We start from the raw sequence: 20,983 nt of genomic DNA, 5'->3' as shown, positions 1-20,983 counted from the left end.
AATGACTCGCCACCGATGTCAGCTGCGCATGGAAATCAAACTCAGTTGGTCAGCTTTGTAGTGGAGTGTACTAACCACCATGACACCGCTCCCCACAATCTATAGAAAGACAAAAGAATGGTGCAATATTCCTTATCATATATGTGTGTGTAACTCCATGTGTGTGTATCTAAAGTCCATGTCTGTGTGTACGAGTCCATATGTGCGTGTGTGTGTAAATCGATGTTTGTGTGTGTGGGTCAATGTCTGTAAGTGTGTGCAAGTCGATGTGTGTCTGTTTTTTTACCAGGGCAATGCCGGGTACTTCCCGCTAGTTTTATATAAAAAAGGAACTACCAGGGTACCCTTCAAGTCTTTTGGGACCTGTCATTCGGTCAAAGCAGTTGTGTTCATGTCATGTAAAACCAGTCTGCACAGAAATTCCATCTTCATTGAGCAGTTCACCGTGGCTATATTCGGTGTCTGGCTGTGACTGGCACTTTACACCTCCTCGGCAGATGGCACAGCACCCAGTTGTACACAGAGGGGTTGGCAACTTGTTCCACCATATGAGAATCCACAACCCCCAGCAGGGTCAGTTCCTCATCTCCGCCAACTCAACAAATCTAAAAACCCAATGCAGGGGGTCCACGGATAGAATCGTCTTAATAATCTTAATGATCGCAATAGCAATGCGAGTGATATGCAAGGGTACCGAGTGATTGTGATCGCGAGTTTCAGACGTCCACGTATGTATGTTGAACTTCTTTCGCACCGGACGTAGCCAATGGTGCTAATTTATTATTCCCGAGTACACAGACGGGTACACATACAGAAATACACAAAGATCTTCTGTATATCCTTAACAGTCTGTTGGGGCAAGTGCTGTTAGCGAGCACCTATGAATGCCGGCACGGCACAAATATACACACAGGCATACATACACGACGATGTCATTACTGTGTGGTGTTAACGTTTTCTTTATTATTGTGCCTCGTGTTACTCGTGAATTTTAAGTGCGTGGTCAGTATGACGTGTCGTGTTAGCATGTCGTGCCGCATTGCTGTGCCGGTGCTGTTGTTGTCATCGTGTCACCTGTCCCTGATGTAGACGCGCACGCTCGTGTCCTCGGCTGCGCCGTGCACGAGGTTTTCGGTCTCTGCGAGGAAACGGTCGACCTGGAGACGCGACGACAGCTCCATCTCACAGCGCTGCACTGATGGGCAGCCTAAACACAACACCACAATCAACACAATCAACAGATTAGCAACACTATTAACACACCATTCAGCCTTCAAATGACATGATTAATACGATAGTAACATCAAGTGAACACAATGCTAGCACGTTGCGCGCACACACACACGGCGCTAATATGATCAAAGTGGTGCTAACTCAATAAGGAGCGTTTACACAACTCAAAGGCAATCAACAAGCTCCTAATATAACCCTGCTAGCGAAACACAAACTATACAATGGGCAGCGTGCACACAATTTACACATACATGCAATGTTTGCACGGTCAATAATGACACTAACACAACAGGCATCCTAAGCACCATTCCAACAAGTTAAAAAAATTGCTAGCACGATTCACACAATGCTAGCATGATTCACTTGACACAAAAGTTGCACAAACATGCTTTATAAAATGGGTAGCCCACACACACACTACCAACACATGCACGGCACAAATAAAACACAAGCAACATAACACAGTACGACCATGAAAGGGGCAACTTGCACATGAAAAACACACAATGGCCAACATGTGATGAACATGACCAATTCAACAGGAACATGATGAACAACATAAACCTGACATTGTAAATTTTAGATTCACATGGCTGAGAAATTACTGTCAAAATTATGTAGAGCGAGCAACTGTACTTTGCTAACCCATATGTTTAAATTATTTAACTGAAAACATAAGCCACGTAGATGTAAAAAAAATCCATCAGGTGATCACCTGATGGTGATTGCTTGTGTTGCGATCGAAACATCGTGATTTTTTTTTCTATCTACGTGGCTTTACCGAAAGACCCAAAGAATATGAATTCCTGCAGTCACGAAAGCGTTAAGTCAAGATTAAAAACATAAGAATAGGGTTTACCTAATATTCAAAAAAACAATACTTTTCAAGTAAATGAGAGATTAATTTCACCCTGTTGATTGAGCACTATTCAGTCTGAATACAAGGCGGCATTCCATTATATTCCAAGTCTTATTTCCACCTGGGGGACCGGAGTGATGCCAAATGTCGACGTCATTGGGGTTATGATTACCACTGGTGAAGTGAAAAAGCAATGGGCACGAAATGTCCTCAAAATGTACTGACCAGGGATGTTGTATGTCTGTACTTAAATAATGCATTCACATATATCAATGTGAGAGTGTGTATTTATATTTTATATATAATGGCAACCCGCATGTCCTTTGGACGTGACCGTCCATCTGTTCCTCCCAGTCGGCCAGTCAGCCAGCCAGCCAGGAAAACTTTTAATCTCATACCAAGCCCTATCTCTCACCACTTGTATCTTTGCCTTCTCTGCACTGGACAGTAATACCTCGGCAAGCGTAGCAGTTACGTTCCTGGAAAATGCCGTGTTGGGCAAAACTGTATTTGACAAATAAGACTTTATGGGAAAAATAGGGTTGCATTCCTGCATCTGAAATGATCACCCCCTGCCTCTTTAACTAATTCTACTTGATTTCTCCTCTTTGTTATCACACACACAAAAAACACGTAAAATAAGATTTGCACGTAAATACAAACTGTACCACGTTTTTGGCTATCACTGCTGCTGGGTCTGCATGTTGATCAATGGTGTCATGCGATACTGCTTCACATGTCACTCGGTGTTGCTACAAAGTTCAATACTTATTCACAAAAGCAATGACTTAAGCACAGGAAGCCACCTTGCTGTCGCCAATAGCACTGACAGAAACAAATCTAAACAAAAATGGTAGACTTTCAAAAAGTCTACCATTTTGTTGTTATACTTTTGATAGAAAAAAGTATATTACCAAAGGTCAATAAGACTAGTTTCTCACAAATTACACATGCATTTTTCTTCACATCAAGACATAGTATTTTCAAATTTGTGTATGCACGCACCTCTGTGATGCATAAATTCCAGCCATCGTTGGCAAGGCCCCATGTAGGCTGGATGGAGCACTCCAACAAGACCCTCCTCCAGGCGCTGCCTGTAAAACAAAGATAAGATAAAGATCCTCCATATAGCCAAAACATACTTTTGGGGAAAGTGCTGTTTGCAAACACCAATGAAGGCTGGCAAGGTGCATGAAGAGGTGGGTGGGCAACCAACACTGTACCTGGTCACCTCTGTCTCCTTAGTGCTAATGCTTACACACTGCACCAGGTACTCATTTAGGCTAAGTTGGATGGGTCCAGATAGTCATTGAATTTGGCTGTGAGCAGGACCCAAACTCAGGTCTCAATATTTCAACCTCCGTATACTAACCACTATACTTACACCTACCCACGTTACCCACTTATCCACTGACACCCACACGCACATAAAGATCCCCCATAGCGCCTTAACAGACTGTTGGGGTAAGTGCTGTTAGCTAGGACCTATGAAGGCCGGCACGGCACACGAGGGGGTGGGTGACAAACACCACGCCCGGCCGCCTTTGTCTCCGCAGGGGCGATGCTTACACACCACACCAGGTATTCATTTGAGGCTGAGTCGACCTAGGGGAGCCCCAGGACCGGTTCAGCTAATCGTCACCAGTGTTAACCGTGAGCAGGAATCGAACTCGGGTTGCCAAGTTCGTAGCGCATCACGCTAACCGCTACACTACCGCTGCTCCCCTGCACACACCCCCTCTTGCTCACACACATCAATGATATGCTCAGGATATACGACTAACCACACCACAGAACCATTACCTCGCGAAAACAAATACTCAGCCATACCCTTAACCAGCCACTCACTCACTTACTAACATATTTGCCTATTCACTCATATACTCCTTCATGTATGTACTGATTGATGCACTCAACTATAATACGCCAAACCATTCACCCACTTGTCCACACACCCATTTCGGAAATATAGCAAATTACCCAACCACGCAAAGTGTGCCAGAGAAGTGATCGAATTGATAGTCCGGGCCTCATGACTGGAGACTCGGTAATTCCCTCCCCCCCCCCTTACCTCTTCTCCTCCTCCTGCCTGCGTGCAATCTCCTGGTGGAGCCAGGTAGTGCCGCTACCAGCAGGACTCGCGGCCGCATCGCTCTGCGCACCTGTGCCAGTCTTATGCCGCCGGCGTCGCCCCGCACCCACCTGCCACCAACCCCATGGACCCATGAGGTCGTACTCATTACACACAAAGTGCTTACCACAAATGTACCACAACACCGTGGCGATTTCGTCGAGGAGGATAACCCATTATGCGACCTCCGGTCATCCTCGCAGCAGCGGCTTTTGGCTAGACATTGAACAAAGACGGTCAGTGCATCACGCGCTTTTGCGGCCATCTGGAAAGCTCTTCCTCCCGATATTAGGAAGCCACTAGGAGTTATGCACATTTAAATCTAGATTGAAAACCATTTTTTATAACTGCTGTGTTTAGTTTATTGCCCCCTTCCCCCACACCTCCGATTAGCACGGATGGCTACGAAATAAATTCAATATACTTACAAACAGGAAAAACCGAGACAATGAGCAAATCCACAAGTCGGCTTGTAAACGTGTCTCTGAAAATAAGTCCAATCCTGCCATAGTCTATAAGAGTGTTTAGTGTCTCTCAGACCAATTTCTAAAACAACAGTTACAGGTCACCTCGTCACGTGGATTTGAGGTAATGTCGTCTGTAGTCTTGGGCGAGCTGGCATTTGGAGAATCCGTCTTGTTCTGCAGACATCAATAAAGTCGCACCATCATCATCATGACCAACAGCAATATATGTAAGAACAAAGACAAATATCCCCCAGTATAGCGTTAACATACTGTTTGGCGAAAGTGCTGTTAGCGAGTACCTATGAAGGCCGGAACGGCACACGAGGGATTGGGTGGCCAGCACCACGCCAGACTGCCTTTGTCTCCGTCGTGGCAATGTTTTTACACATCGCATGAGGTCCTCAATTGAGGCAGAGTCAACTTAGGGGGGGGGGGGCCCAGGACTGCTTCACATAACCGTGACTGGTGTTGGCCGTGAGCAGGAATAAAACTCGAGCCGCCAGTTTCGGAGCGCGGCGTGCTAACCGCTACACTGCCATTCTACACAATGTAACACCATTATAAATATCATCAACAGCAGTAGCTGTTGTTATTATCACCAAAAGTATCATCATAGTTAAAAGCAGCAGCATTATTATCATCACTAGCAACATCATGAGTAGAAATACATTATTATCTTGATTTGAAGCTTTCGTGACTGCAGGAATCCAAACTCTCTGGTTCTTTCGGAAAAGTCACAATAATAATAAAAGAACACGACGTTTCGGTTGCAACACAAGCGTCCATCATAACAAGCTTCATCATCATTATTCATTATTATTCACGAGAGGCAGCACTATTCACATCAGCAACAGCATAAAGTCACCATCTCACCGCCAATATTTCCCAAAAGCTCCTCCTCCCAGACTTTCCCTGCGATGTTCCAGACGTTGCGGCTAGCTCTGGCATTGCAGAAACACCCGCTGTAATTCCAGGAGAGAGCGGGGGTTGAGAGCCCCGCGTTCCGCCCGGGATGGGGTTGGAGAGAGAGCGAGCCGCGGGGGCTGGAGAAGTCATGGCAACGGGCACTAAAAAAATAAGAGAACAATCACCACGACAAAAATCACACAACTACCATTACAACATCTACATAAACTACCGCAAATATAGCGACTAAAGTAAGAACGACTAGTTGAGAAACAACAACTACTCGTGTTAATTAAACCCTTCACATTTAACATTACCAGCTACTCACTTCAGATAAACAGGAGCCCAATAAAAAAAATACATTTCCCCAATTTAATTAAGTTCCCTTCCAGCCACACACACCCAAACTGACTGCGCAGATTAGACCAACTTTTGGCTACAATTTTTTTTAATCTGGCCAATTGCATGGCACAGGATCTTTAATTGATGATGGTCCGACAGTGGAGCATTCTAAAAATCGGTCAGTGGCAATGATTACACATTTGACTTGGGCGATTCTCATCAAGGAAGCGTGAAGCTTGTGTTGGATTCAGACTACACACAGGATGGGTGTGCAGCTAGCTAGAGAAGAGCTGTTATTTATCTTTAATTTAGGTGCTTGCAAATGTTCCGTACCATTCAAAGCCATTCCCGAATCGCCTTCAGTGGCTTGTGGTACTGCCGTTGACAATGACGATAATAATGGTGACGTTTGTGTTGTTGATGATGCTACCGATGGCGATGCTCCAACTGCAGCTGCTGATGGTGACAATAATGATGATGTTGACGATGATGCTGCTGCTGATGATGACGACAGCGGTGTTAATGTTGATGTTTCTGCAGCTGCTGCTGGTGATGATGACGAACATGAAGATGCTCCGGCTGGCGACGATGACATGAATGACGACGTTGGCGACGACGAGGACGACGAGGACGGCTCGGGGATGGAGAGGGGGGCGGTGAGGACGGCGAACTCCAGCGCCGCCTCGCACACCGCGTGGAGCACGGCCGCCCGGAGTCGCTCGCACAGCTGCACCATGCTGATGGTGCCCGTCTCCCACAGCGAGAAGCGGAACACGGCACCTGTGGGTACTACACACACACACTCATCCTCACACACTTCACACACACCAAAGTAAAGATCCCCCATACAGCAAGTGATATTATTGAGCACCTATGAAGGCCGGCACGGGACACAAGAGGCTGCATGGCCGGCACCACGCTTGACGGCCTTGTCTCCCCAGTGGCGATGTTTACACGCCACACCAACTGCTCATTCAAGGCCGAGTCGACGTAGAGGAGGCCCCGGACCAGTTCAGATAATCGTCAATGGAATTGGCCATGAGCAGGAATCAAACTCGTGTCTCTCGCCTTTAACAAACTGCTGGGGCAAGTGCTGTTAGCGAGCGCCTATGAAGGCTGGTATGGCACACAAGGAGTGGGTGGCCAGCCAACACCGCACCCGGCCACACTTGTCTCCCTAGTCCGGATGTGTACACACCGCACCAGGTAGTCATTTGAGGCCGAGTCGAGCTAGGACTCAGTATGAACTCACCTTCGCTGCCCTCTTTGACCAGGGTGACCTGGGTCATAGCGTCTAGGTCGGTGTCCGACAGGGGGTCTCTCTTCATCTCTTCCGTACTGCTCTCACTGGTGTCGGCGGGCGGTGCCAACACAGACAGAGCCACACACGCGATGCCTGCACACGGAGGTCAAGACAAGTGCTGTCAGAGAGCACCTATTATACCTGGCACGGTACAAGTGGGGGGGTAGTTGGCCAGTACCACGCCCAACCACCTTTTTCTCCCCAGTGCTGATGTTTACACACGACACCAGATAGTCATTCAAGGCTGAGTTGACCGATGTTGAGCATAAGCGGGACTCAAACTCGGGTTGCCAGGTTTGTAAGGCAGTGTAAGCGCTAACTACTGCACCCATTGCTCCCCACATATTTCACCGACAAAGACACACACATATGACACGTAAATATATGTTGGGTTATATCTTCCTATAAAAAAATACTTCATTGGATGAGTTCATCATGGAATCAGAGGTGCAGAAAATGCTAATATGCAACAGGCACGACATTGACACCTACTTGAAGATATACATCGGTCTGTATGTGTCATGACACGGTAGTGTTGGCCAGGCCAGGTTCATACCCAGCTACCTCAGGTGTTGAAAGACCATTCGGTAACTCGTAAAAGTGGCCATAAAGGAGGCCTAGGAAATGTTCAGATACCAGACTCACAACATACTGTCCTACCGCTCCCCACACACACACAAAGAACAAGATGCCCTACATATTTTACAGACTGCGAGGCCAAATGCCGTTTGCAAGCCTGCAGAGCGCATGCAGGAGTGTGGCAAGGAGAGCACCGCACCCGGCCACCTTCTTCCCCAGTGCTGATGTTTTCACACTGGAATAATAACTCTTATTAAGGCAGTGTGGTACCAACAACATCACAGCTCCCAATAATAAAGACAAAGATTCCCTGTATAGCCTTAAAAGACTATTGGGGCAAATGACGTTAGCGAATACCTATGAAGGCCTGAAGGCCAGGGCACAACAGGGTTGGTGGCCAGCACCACGCCAGGCCGCCTGTCTTCCCAGTGGTGATGTTTACACACCATACCAGGCACTCATTTGAGGCTGAGTCTACTTAGGGGAGGCCCAGGACCGGTTCAGATAATTGTCACTGATGTTGGTCTTGAGCAGAAATCGAACTCAGGTTGCGCGGGTTCATAGTACAACGCGCCAACTGCTACACTGCCGCTCACCATACACATACAGATACACATACACACACTGATCTACTCGCCCACATACAAATGCACCAACCAAAACACACTTATGCATAGGCGCACACAAACAAGATGTGCGTACACATTCACTCACTCACACACTCACTCACTCTCTTACCCACTCATCTCAAACAAGACAGGTTTATAGCTTGTATGAATTGCAGGCTGTAGGAGGCTGTGTGTGTTGTGATGATGCTGTATTTAATTCCTCTGACAGCCACTTTGGGTGGTCTGTGGTCCCGGAAGACGATGCTAAGTGCATTGGATTCAATTGAAGGCGAGCGGGGGAGGGTGGGTGAGCTCTCAGCATTATTATAACTCTCCCGCTTGTGCTCTGTATAAGGGTCCTACTTGACATAAGCATTACACATGCACACACATACAAAAACACAAGCATACAAACACATACATAAACAAAACACCGTCATATACACCCACTCATACACAAAAACTTACACAGATGTATGCACAAAACAAAGATCCCCGTATAGCCTTAGACTGTTGGGGGAAGTGTTGTTCGTGGCAATGTTTTTACGCATCGCACCAGGTACTCATTTGAGGCCGAGTCGACTTAGGGGAGGCCCAGGACCGGTTCAGATAATCGTCACTGATATTGTCCGTGAGTGGGAATCGAACTCCGGTCGCCAGCTTCGTAGCACAGCTAACTGCTACACTACCGCTTGCTACACACACATATATACAAATGTGCGCAGACACAAAAAAGATAAAAGAGCCCTGTATAGCCTTCCAAAATGTAGGTTTGTTGAACTTCTTTCGCACCGTACGTACCCAACTGCTAAATTGGAGGTGTGGTTAGCTACAGAAGCCGGCAAAAGCACACAGGGAGGCATAGCGAGCTTCACTCCCAGCTACCTTTGTCCGCTTGGCGATGGTGTTTCCACACTGCACCAAGTACTAATTTAAGGCTTGGTTAACCTAGGGACCAGGCCCAGGATAAATTCAGACAATAATTGCCCATTAATGTTACGTGACCAGAAATTTTACCCAGATCTTTATTCGTAGTGGAGTGCACTAATAAATGCACCACTGCCCCACCCAAATAAACATGCAATCCCACAGACACGACACAGAGATCTCACGTATAGCCTTAACAGACTGTTGGGGCAAGTGCTGTAAGCGAGTACCTAGTAAGGCCAGCACAGTACATTTCGTGGGTGGCGTTGCCAGCACCACGCCTGGCCGCAATTGTATCCTCTAAGCTAATGTTTACAAACGGCACCAGGTATTAATTTAAGGATTAAATGACCTATGGGAGGCCTCGGGCCAGTTATATATGTGTCACTGAAGTTGGCCGTAAGCATAAATAGAACTCCATTCGCCGAGTTCGTACAGCACATATACACACACACATACATATGTAAACATTTTAAATGACTTATAATGCAATGCAGGACACTCCTTACAGAGTATGCAATGCAATGATATTGTCCTAGGGTTATTATTACATATTCATCACCAATACTACACTCTCATTCATATAAATAAGACACAATCAGAAGCACATGATACAAATATGCCATATATAGCCTTTGATATATCATTGGGGCAAGTGCTGTTAGCAAGTACGGACCACAGTGGGGTGGGTGGCCAATACCACACCCAGCTGCCTGTCTCCACCGTGCTGCTGTTTACACACCGCACAAGGTACATATGTAAGGCTGAGTAGACCTAGAGGAGGCCGAGAACTGGTTCAAATATTTGCCGTGAGCGGGAATCGAAACCGGATTGCCATGGTCGTAGCGCAGCGTGTGCGAACTTTTACACTACCGCTCCCCACGCACAACACTGCACACACTCTGCCTCATACAAACACATATACACGCTCACAGATTTATGTCAATGAGAGCAGACAGCCGCCACACATACGCATTTGTGCCATCATTAATCTCCACACACACGGAGGGGAGGAGCGCATTTAAGCTGGTTATGATGGATCGGATATTTTAACACAATGAATGCGATACACAACGCAGTCACGCAAGCCTTTTTGGGCTCGTTTCTCCCACTGCACTCATGCAGAATTGTCAAAAGGCATGCTTTAGTTTCAGCAGTGCCCACCACAAAACACTGAGAATTATATCGCTATTTTCCTCGGGATCTTTGAGTCGTGGGCATTTGCAATGTGGCATACTGTTTTGCTCTTTAGGTCTCTGGTAGGTAGGTTCGTGTAAAATTAATAAATCTCTCAATAGACCACAGCCAGATTAAATAAAGTTACCAATTACTGAGAGGCAATGGATTTCCGTGGGCACTGACGTGTTTAAATAAAGGATGTCATTGACAAAATAATGCATGTCAATGGACTCTTAATGGTTAAATAAAGGAATGTCATTGTATGAGGATGCATTTTTTTAATTCTCACCTGGTTAAATTAAGGATGGCAATTACAGTGAAATTTATTGCAATGAGTTACAGTTCATGGGCTCCCATATAGATATTTAAAGAATGTCAGTCATGAAACATGGATAAAATGGCCTCTCAAATGGCTAAATAAAATGCAATGTAGAATACGGATAAATAAAGAACGATATTAATACTACTGCCATTATCACCACACCCAGCGTTGTTACCATTATAAACAAGTTGTCCATGTGAGGTCAACAGAATATGCTTCATCAACAGTGATTGTAGTATGGATCAACTGGAACCCGCCACGGGAATATGGAAACTCTGCCAACTCATGACTGCCAACCTCCGATCAGCACGGTTGGCAACGCGCGGTGGGAAAGAAGTTCAAACATACATACAAAGAGAGACATGTCGCTCAAAGGACTCGAAAGCAGGGAGACATTTTGACACGAGTATTAATAAGGATAATGCCGCTGTCTCAGGGGTTAAAATCAGAGGGGGGTTTGAAACTTCTAAGCTAGGCTTTGCCTTCCTGCCCTCAGCGCCTTAATTTAACTGGACGTGATATTAATTTTGCTGCGTTCATTCATAACACGGCACTCCATCATTACCAATCAATATTACTAAAAGCCTCTCTGTGCGTGTGCATGCATATGCGTACGAGTATGAGTGAGGGTGAATGGATGTGTGTGTACGTGTGTGTCAGCGAATGGGAAAGTATTTCAGCGAGTGGGAGGGCATGTACGTGTGTGAGAGTGTGTGCGTGTGCGCACCTCAAGATGCATCTAGCTTGGCACAAGCACTGCAGTGGTGTCACCACCAATTAGTGACAAATGGCAGTTGTCTGTGTATGTGTGTCTTTCTTTGTATGAGAGCACGTGATCATTAACAGTACTCGCCCCAACAGCCTGTTAAGGCCATAGGGGGGATCTTTGTCTTTGTACCAGAGTGAATAGGAAATCGTGTATGTGTATATGTACGAATGCATGGGAAGATGTCTGTGTGTCTAAGGGAATGGAAGAATGTGACTGGGAGAGAGTTTGTGTGTATGTATGAGCGAACAGGATAATGTATGAATGAATGGGAGTGTGTAGGAGTGAAAGGGATTGTACAATTGTGAGTGAATTGGAGAGTGTGTGGGTGAATGAAAAAGCGTGTGTGGGTGAATGAAAAAGTGTGTTTGTGTGTGCATGAGAGTGCATTTCTATATCTGTGGATTTACGTATCTGTGTGCATGTGTTCGTGTGCATCATCTGATTTATGTATTCTGTGTTTCCTGTCAAATGCTGTTAGAATGACACACCACTATACCCCTCTCTCCTCTCCTTTCTCAACCCTATTATAGCTCTCCCCTCTTCAATCCTTCCAGTCTCGTACTCGCCCTCTCTCTGTGATATATCTATCTCATCTCCTACTCTCTCCAACTGTCTTTCCGTAAACCCTTATACTGTTACTATCGCTCCTGATAGTGGTGGTGGTGGTGGTGGGCAAGGTCCCATCGGTGAGCTCCTCCGGCAGGCAAGGCTGCGTTGGCTGGGTCATGTAGCCCGCATGCCCAGCCACCGCATGCCGAAACAGCTATTGTTCGGCCGGATCGAGGGGGCTAAACGGGCGCAGCACGGGCTAGAGAAGAGATGGAGTGATGTGGTACAGGAGGACGTGGAGCTGAGCGGACTTGCCGATGACTGGTACCAGCGGTGTCAAGATCGGCCTCTGTGTGGGAGGCTCGTGAAGGACGCTACTGGGCAGTTGGAGGCAGTTGCCCTCCAACAACAACGGAGGGCGGAGGAGCGACGCTCACAACAACGAGCGGAGCGCCGGGTGGCTAAAGCACAGCAGGTTGGCACAGTAGGGGGCACAGGTGGTGCATCAGCCAGTCATCTCAGTCAGTCGACCCATGGCACCTGGGTCTGCCCCGTGACCTCCTGCCAGTGGGCGTTCGACACTTCACGTGGCCTCAAGGTGCACATGGCCTGGCACAAGCGTCGTGGTGACGTCACCGCCACTTAGTGGCGAATGGCGGTTGTTGTTGTTGGTGGTGATGCGAATGATGGCAATGATGATTCTGCTGCTGTATCTGCTGAAAATGCTAAATATTTTTGCTGTAATAATGATCAAAGATACATGGCTGTCTTGAGATACCGAGATAGCAGAAAAATCATTGGTAAAATTTAGATTTTCCACCACTTCACATCAAAATGGCTTTGTCAGCGTTACCAACAGCCTTCGACATGGCACCACTGAGGTCTATAATTCAGCCAGCAGTAATTACAAGCGGTTCTCAAGTGCAGAGAGTGAATGCTCTCAGCCCGATCACTAACGAATGTGCAGAACAAAAAAAAGTAAAATTTGTGTTTTATTGCAGACATTAAGCAAATTAAAGCAGAGGACTAAAATGTTCAGCTCGATGTCCGTGCAACGAATGCTTCTATGACACAGCTCGTGACATGGGTATAAAAGGCAATTGAAGGGGCTTGAGTGGTTCAGTATCATCTTCGGGAAGACGTTAGCATTCTGTGAGAGTTCCGAATGGAAATGTATTCATCACGTAACAACAAAATAGGAACAATTAGGAGAAAAATATATAAACGATAAAAAAAGTTTTACAAAAAAAACAGCAAGCAGCAGTCGGGAGGAAATTAGAACAGACCACCAGGGTGATGAAGTTTCGGTGCCAATACTCATAGGAGAAATGGTGTGTCCTCGGTCGTAATTTTATCTATTAGTGCAAGGTAGTGTAATGAGTTGTAATTGAGACTAGGCTCCAAGAGGCTATAATCCCAATCTTCAATAATAACTTAAGTCTCAGCAAAGATAAAGATCCTAAAATACAGTTTCGATGAAGGGTCTGAAATCCTGAAACCCAGTCTTCTAGAACTGAACCTCAATGAAGACTGCGATTTTAAAATCTGGTGTGAATTAATACTCAAAATGCTGCAACCCAGTGTCCTGTGCAGGCAAGTCTCGGTCTAATAAAGGGTTAAATGTTTGGTGAGCGATGGAAGAGAGTGGCAGGATGAGGAGGCTGGGGTAACATTGTTTGGTCACGTCGAATGCCGCTTGATTCGCTGTAACAAATCCACCCCAAACCTGCAACGTCTCAGCGGTCGAAATAAAAAAAAAAAAAGAGAAAAATCGATTGACAAAGCATCAATTTCCGAGCAGGAGGCACTCTGCTAAGTTTAGATTTACGGACCTCTCTACACACAGAAATAAATAATTCCTTAATCATGTTAAAGATTTTTTCAGAGAGACCAAAATAAAGATTTGCTTTTTCTTAAAAAAAAATTGCAAATTAAGCACAAATGTTATTTAGATTTTTATAAATGGATAATGAAATAACTTGTCTGAAAAAATAAAGACCTACTTTTCCCAAAAAATAAATATAACGCGTGATGATAATGGTCTTCTATTTGCTACAACATGGACATGCCCTTCAAGCACCACCCTCAGTCTCATTACTAGAACTGTGGCTTTCAATCTTCTTACACAGTCGCCATAGCCTTCAAGGAGCACTCTTACAGTCCCACCACGAGGATTTAGTTATTCCCTGTCTTGCACAGTCAACAGGTATTTCAAGGACCACGTTTATAGTATCCCCCCCACATGGCTATAGGTCTTCCCTTGGGTCACTGGGCTCCGAGTTGCATTCCAATGTAACCAAAGCACCTCCGTCCTGTGCAGATACCCAAAGCATTTCCATGGTAGGGGCACAGTCCATCCATAGGATGACCACTGTTGAATTCCTATGAGGCCGTTTTTATCAACATTGACTCAGGTATGTATGGGCAGCTTTGTGAACACACATTATTAATTACATTGTATAAATAATATATAATACAAAATAATATATAATACAAAATAATATTAAGGGGTTTTTTTTAATGTATCACTTAAAGCCAATTACCAATGTTATTTTTTGTTTGAAAACATGCTGTTAAATTGATAAAAAAAGTGGTTTGGAAAATGAAGATCGTTTAAATGAATCCTTAAAAACGAATCCTACTCGTGAGGAAAAGCAGACGACAGACGTTGATAATGTCAGAAAACAACAGGACACTGACTGGCACTGTGGCAAGTGGAAAAGCAGCATAAGATCTGGTGCCTGGAGAAAATGACGTTAAAGTCAGGAAAGATCATTATTGATCCCGCCACAAATAGACAAAATAGTATCCACAAGCAGGAAAAATGTTTAATATGTCCTTGACATATGTTCATGTCTTTAGGTGACAGTAAATGAGAAGGAAACGTTTCATGCGTCAAACTCAATACAATTAGAAACACTTCTGAGTAGGACGCTACAGTGGACAAAAAAGCTTTAAAAATAGCAAGGAAATCACAGAATACCAACCACCATGGTTTGTAAAGAAGAAGCAATTCCATTTAAAAAAAAAAACACAGTAAGATACTGAACTTATCAAAACAAAAAGTAGGGATTTTTATTTATTCATTATACGATTTTGAGCTTTTCTCTTTGACTTGTTAATGGAAAGCCATTGCGGAGCATTAAAAAAAGGAACTTGATCATTCAGACTGGCCTTCTTGACAAAATATTGAGCCCTCACATCGATAAAGCCTTAAATACACTACAAAGGACGGATGGTCTTGGGCCGCCGCTGTTGATACAGCACCAATCAGCAGAGCACGATGATGGACGTGGTCAGTTTGTGTGGAGGTGAGATCATTAACCGCAAGTTATATAGTGCAACGTTCATGCAATAACGCTGCACACAACAATGCTCTGAGAATGCTACACTAGAAAAATAAAGACGCATGCGAGCATGCAAACTCACAGCAACTTTGCTCAAAGTGTTGTTTTTCTTCTTATTATCAGAGTTGTCTTTTTTGTTTGCATTTTGACTGCTTGTGTTGTGGTTATTGCAAACATGATGCCTTGAATAAAGGTGTCAGTTTTTGTGCCAGTTAAAAGGGTAAAACCTATTCCTATGTTTTTTTCCTGTTACACATAAGACGGCGCCGTGATTGGCCAGATTAAATTACATGGATTGTCATGTGGCAGCATGAAGGTAAATAATAAACATGGTGGTTTTTTGTCACATATTAATCCAGAGATGTTGAAGAAAACAGAAAAAATAATTTGTCCTGGTTATTTTACTCATACGTTTTTATTTGCGTGTTCCTCGCGCAAATAAAAGTCTCCTTTTTTTTTTACTCATAGGCCAAACGGATGCATTTCCTTTAGATTAAGTTGAGCCCCTTGGGGCTGGGCATCCATGCATTTCCTGCTTTTACCAATGAATAATTAAAACACGTGGATCGCGGTTGACCCCAATGGCTCAGTAATGTATAAATGCATTGCTAAACCGAAGCAAGTTGCAGTGCTTAACATGGCACGCTGTGCAGCATTTTAAACGCAACAAAGTGAAATGTAACACGGTTTCAATTTGGTTTCATATTGGCTTTATGTTACTCAAGACTGAGTGAGTGAGGCTCAGTGGTTCCTTACCTTTTCCTCCTGTTCCCAGACCGCCAGGCTTGTTGTACAGGTAAATTTCTCCCTTTGAATATCTCTTGTCAGAGGAATGCTGGAGTAGAAACACAGCATTCACAAGCCAGAATCAACAAACCTCCCCCTTCCCTGAGTTTGAGCCCTGATGCAGGTCTGTCTCTCACTTTCTCTGTCTCCCTCTGGGGGGGCTCATTTATGGGTTCCAGGCTCAGGAGCTGAGTATCTCTCGGTCAGTCTCTCTCAAACTGTGGCACGTGATTTGTGGTTTTAAAAAGATTAAACCAGAGAGAGTCTCTTTCTCTTTCCCTTTCAGGAGGTTAGGCTCATATTAGCCATGTTAGCCAGCAAACTCGAAGATCTAAGGGTTCAGGCTTCCTTCTGTCTGGGTGTCTGTCTCTTTCAAAAGTGCACCTCTGCTGGGCTAGTGGAGGAAATTCACATTTTTACAGCAGGGTCCAGACGCTCCAAGACAACCACGGTTTTAAGACGTTGAACAAAGTGGTACTATTTTTCCCCAACCCTGGAGGGATAATGGTGATAGGCTGATTCGACCCCAGAGCAGCCTTTGAACTTACAATCTACTAATTGTGAGTCGAGAACTCTGAATTCCAAGTAGATATATTATCTGTTGTATTTAACTTAACAATTGAGCTTGTACCATGAATTCAGTGTCCTTTAACCAGGCCAGTCAGTGCCCGTGAGATTCATTATCTCCTTGCATTGATTCATTGTCCATTATATAACCATTCGGGGGTGGTGAAGGGAAAACAGAGGAAGCTGAAGGGAGCTATGGGGAGGTGAAGAGGCACAGGTAGGAGGAGACACGTGGAGTTACACGACATGGAGAAAAAAAGGGATGCACTCTCCAAAGGTTTCCTTCCCCCCCAACCCACCCTGAACCGCCACCGACCCCTTACCTGGAAGTGGTTTTCAGGATCCGTGTCGATGTACTTGGGCGAGAGGAGGAAGGTGTGCAGGTTCTGGCGGAGGTAGTGCAGGACGGCCGGAAAGCGCGGGCCCCACATTGGCGGCATCAACACCAGCACGGTTTCCGACGGTGCCTGCCCGTGTGGCTGGAGGAACTACGTACGAGGGAAAGCAAGGGCAGGTATACAATGAAGGTGCGGGGGGGGGGGAAGCGAGGGATAGGTGAAGCAAGGAGAGGGAAAAGGAAAGGTGAAGGGAGGGGAAAGTGAAGAGATGTGAGGGATGGTGAGCGGAGGTGAAGGGAAATGATGGGAGGTGAGTAGAGGTGAAAAAGGAGGGTGGTGACGAGAGGTATAGAAAGACAAGAGTCGAGGAATCAGGGGGGAGTAAAGACGAGAGAGGTACATAGACATGAAGGAAGCTGATGAGAAGTGAGCAGATGTGATGGGAGTTAGTGGGAGATGAAGTGAAGGGATGTGAGGGGAGGTGAGTCGCATGGGGAGGCAATATGAGATGCTGATGATGAAGAAGAAAATAAATGAAACGGGGGAACGAGATGTGAAGAATGCAAAGAGAAGCAAATAGAGGCAGGCAAAAGTGGTGGGAATGGAGAGGAGGTGAGGGGAAGTAAAGGGAGGTGATTGGAGGTGGGGGAGAGGTGAAATGTGAGGGCTTGCGAGTTTAAGGGAGGTGATGGGTGGGAAATCGAGGTAAAAGGAGATAAGAAAAGGGAGAAAAAGGGAGGAGCAACAGGATAAGAAAAGAGCGATACATTGGAAGGCATGGGGGAGACAATTGTTAGTTCAGCGATTGTACAGTTAATGGGGAAACGGGCCGAGATATCTGCACCTCCGATTAGCACAGTTGGCTACGTATGGTGCGCGAGAAGTTCAACATACACACAGATCAAACTCATAATAACCTGGTATAATTGTGGACTGCTGGAACTGGATTCGAACCCAGGAACCTAGGTATGGGGCTGCCACAGTAACTGAAAAGGCAATGATGAACTCCTTGTGAGAGACAGCCAATGCCAGGGCTCAAACCCAAGACACAGTGGTACTGGCTTCGTGTGTCCAACACAGCCATTATGGCCCCTTGAGCATACAACCACATCTTTTTTTTAATCACCAAAACAGACTCCACACTGCAGCGAAGTCTCATCCATATATTTATCACCTCTTAACGCTCCATTTCCTACCATCCATTTTTCTTGTTTAACCCTTTGCATAGTATTTGACGGGTTTGCAAAGGAATGTTGAGTCCTTAAAGCATAACATTTAATAAGTGCGCAATAGTGCAAATTACTTCAAGTGTGTAAAATATCTCCCTGTTCAGACGTGTATTGGGAAGTGTTCACATCTCTATTAGCAGCCCTGATCCAGTGAAGGAAATTCCACATTTCTGTGGCAGAGTCCCGTCTATAGGACGACCATAATGGCCACCACCGTGTCAAGAGGCACAATGAGCAGTGAGCAATGAGCTTTGAAGCCCTGGGTTCGAATCCTCGGTCTGGGTGTCTTTCACTTGACCATCACCACCACCACCACAATCCAACCACCATTAATATCGCCACCACCCTCCACAACGAATAACACCTTAAAAGTCTTAAGCACACTATAATGACGATGAAAACCCCATTCCCATTATCAATCCTAGAACATATCCAGTACACACACACACGTACATTTAAACAAAGCATTCTTTCATTATTTTAAAATTCAACCAGTCAGACAACCCTTTTGCAATGTGTGTTTTATAATTCATCAGTCCCGCCAACTCTAATTAAGGCCACAGAAATAGCCGTGCTCGCCAATTAATAAATGATGCCTGTGGTTTGACACGCAATCCTATTCATGCCCCTTGCAAGTGGGTTTTATTAAGTGAACATTTGTTATTTAATTAAAACAACTATTTTTCCAAGATATTATTTTCATTACATGTGCTGGTAACACCAGGTTTAATGGCGAAAAGCCAAGTTTGCTTCAATAGTCTTTTGCCGAAGCCATGTATAAACGCAGTAAGAGAGATGAAATACCTAGAAACCCACACATAGACATATAAACACACAAACTGTATATATACATACACACACACCGTACACAAAGACAATATATAGATTACGATCCCCTATAGCCTTTCACAGACTGTTGAGGAAAGTGCTGCTAGCGAGTACCGACGAAGGCCAGCACAGCGCACAAGAGAGCTGTGTGACCGGTAAAATAACTGCCCACCTTTGTCGGCCTAGTGTCGATATTTAACTACAGCACTAGGCATTAATTTAAGACTAAGTTTGAGATCACAAAGCAGCTAGTTTCTTATGCATATTTTTAATGAATCATTCCATCTCACAGGACACAGCTCTCATTAGGGCTAGTGAGCAAGTTGAGAGATTCTGGCCGCCCATGATAGGGACTCACCAGCAGGACACCACCAGCCTCTTATCGATACTGTTATGCAACATATAATGGCCTATCCTCTCAGTAGGCCTTACACTTTATTAGGGCTCATCAGAACAACATGGCTAGCCTCTGAAGTCATTAAACATATTTCAAGCCACTTAATCTCATTCCATATAGCAAAGGCTCATTAAGACACAACCCTCTAGTTTTGTAGAACATGGGATCATAAGTAGGACATGAGGAACTGCTTCCCCTGTGGATGACTATCATCAATAAGCCAATGTCTTGTATTTGGTTCTCATCGGCCGGACATGGCTCACGAACCCACCAGGTTTGGGACTCATCAGTTAGACATGGACCTGCCCTCCGTAATTACAGCTCATAAGCCGGATGGGACCCTTTGCACCGCCGCACTTCTGGGCTCATCAACAGCACCTGCACGTCGGCGGGCGTGAGCATGCAGTTGCGCACGAGCATCACGGTGATGACATCGAGTGTCGCCTCGTGGAGACGGCGCAGCAGAGCTTTGAGCAGCTCACCTGTCACCTCCACTCCTACACACGCAGACATAGGACACACACAGATACACACACGCAGAAACACACACGCAGACGTAGACAAAAGACAAAGATTCCCATATAGCCTTAACAGACTGTTGGGGCAAGTGCTGTTAGCGAGCACCCCTATGCAAGCCGGCACAGCACACGAGGGAGAGGGTTGTCCAACCCCACGCCCGGCCGCCTTTGTCTCCTTAGTGGCGATGTTTACACATCACACCAGGTACTCATGAGGCCGAGTCGACCTCGGGGAGGCCCAGGACCGGTTCATATAATCGTCACTGGTGTTGGCTGTGAGTGGGAATCGAACCCAGGTCCCCAGGTTCGTAGCACAGGGCACTAACCGCAACACTACTGCCTCCCCACGACATAGACAGACACACAGATACAGACACACACACGCAGCCATAGACACAGATACATACACAGACACACACATATGCAGACATAGAGAAAGGCACATATAGATAAATGCACATGCATGGTACAGCAGAGCCTTTAGAAGCTGCCCTGTCACCTCCAATCCAATAAATACAGGGAGATAGATACACACATATGTAAATTCACACAAACATAGATATGGTTCACAAATAAGAAATGTTACTTTTTGGAAAGTTGAGTATTGGTAATCCAGGTGGTAAACTGGCCCCCACGGTGGCTCTTTACTCTGCCTACTGGCCATGACGAAGTATTGCAATGAATATCTGGCAACCGATAACTCGGTGATGTATGGTTTGGAATACAGTACTGCGGGTACATGTGCAGCCCTTTAGTCTATCCCCTGCTGGATTAGGGCCTCCCTACGCTGCGAGGGATA

At 45.5% G+C, this 20,983-nt stretch overlaps 1 protein-coding gene across 4 annotated transcripts in view; it reads right to left on the bottom strand.

The window, feature by feature from the left end:
* The window catches only part of SZT2 (SZT2 subunit of KICSTOR complex), a 119,500-nt gene that overhangs the window by 48,859 nt on the left and 49,658 nt on the right, over nt 1–20,983 (bottom strand). For all 4 annotated transcript variants that reach the window (XM_032953111.2, XM_076066048.1, XM_076066051.1 and 1 more), the window contains exons 49-58: nt 20,045–20,163; nt 17,198–17,362; nt 16,278–16,356; nt 7,191–7,334; nt 6,272–6,727; nt 5,564–5,757; nt 4,793–4,864; nt 4,164–4,294; nt 3,098–3,186; nt 1,075–1,207 (exon numbers count right to left, since the gene is read on the bottom strand). In XM_032953111.2, coding sequence (XP_032809002.2) covers nt 1,075–1,207; nt 3,098–3,186; nt 4,164–4,294; nt 4,793–4,864; nt 5,564–5,757; nt 6,272–6,727; nt 7,191–7,334; nt 16,278–16,356; nt 17,198–17,362; nt 20,045–20,163 — 1,582 coding nt within the window. The remainder of the gene's footprint in view (nt 1–1,074; nt 1,208–3,097; nt 3,187–4,163; nt 4,295–4,792; nt 4,865–5,563; nt 5,758–6,271; nt 6,728–7,190; nt 7,335–16,277; nt 16,357–17,197; nt 17,363–20,044; nt 20,164–20,983) is intronic.

This window comes from Petromyzon marinus, chromosome 1 (genome assembly GCF_048934315.1).
Source record: "Petromyzon marinus isolate PM22_M1 ecotype Great Lakes invasive population chromosome 1, UKy_Petmar_22M1.pri1.0, whole genome shotgun sequence".
Classification (NCBI taxonomy): Eukaryota; Metazoa; Chordata; class Hyperoartia; order Petromyzontiformes; family Petromyzontidae; genus Petromyzon; species Petromyzon marinus.
Note: the sequence above shows the minus strand (reverse complement) of the source record. Positions and strands in the feature narration are given on the sequence as shown.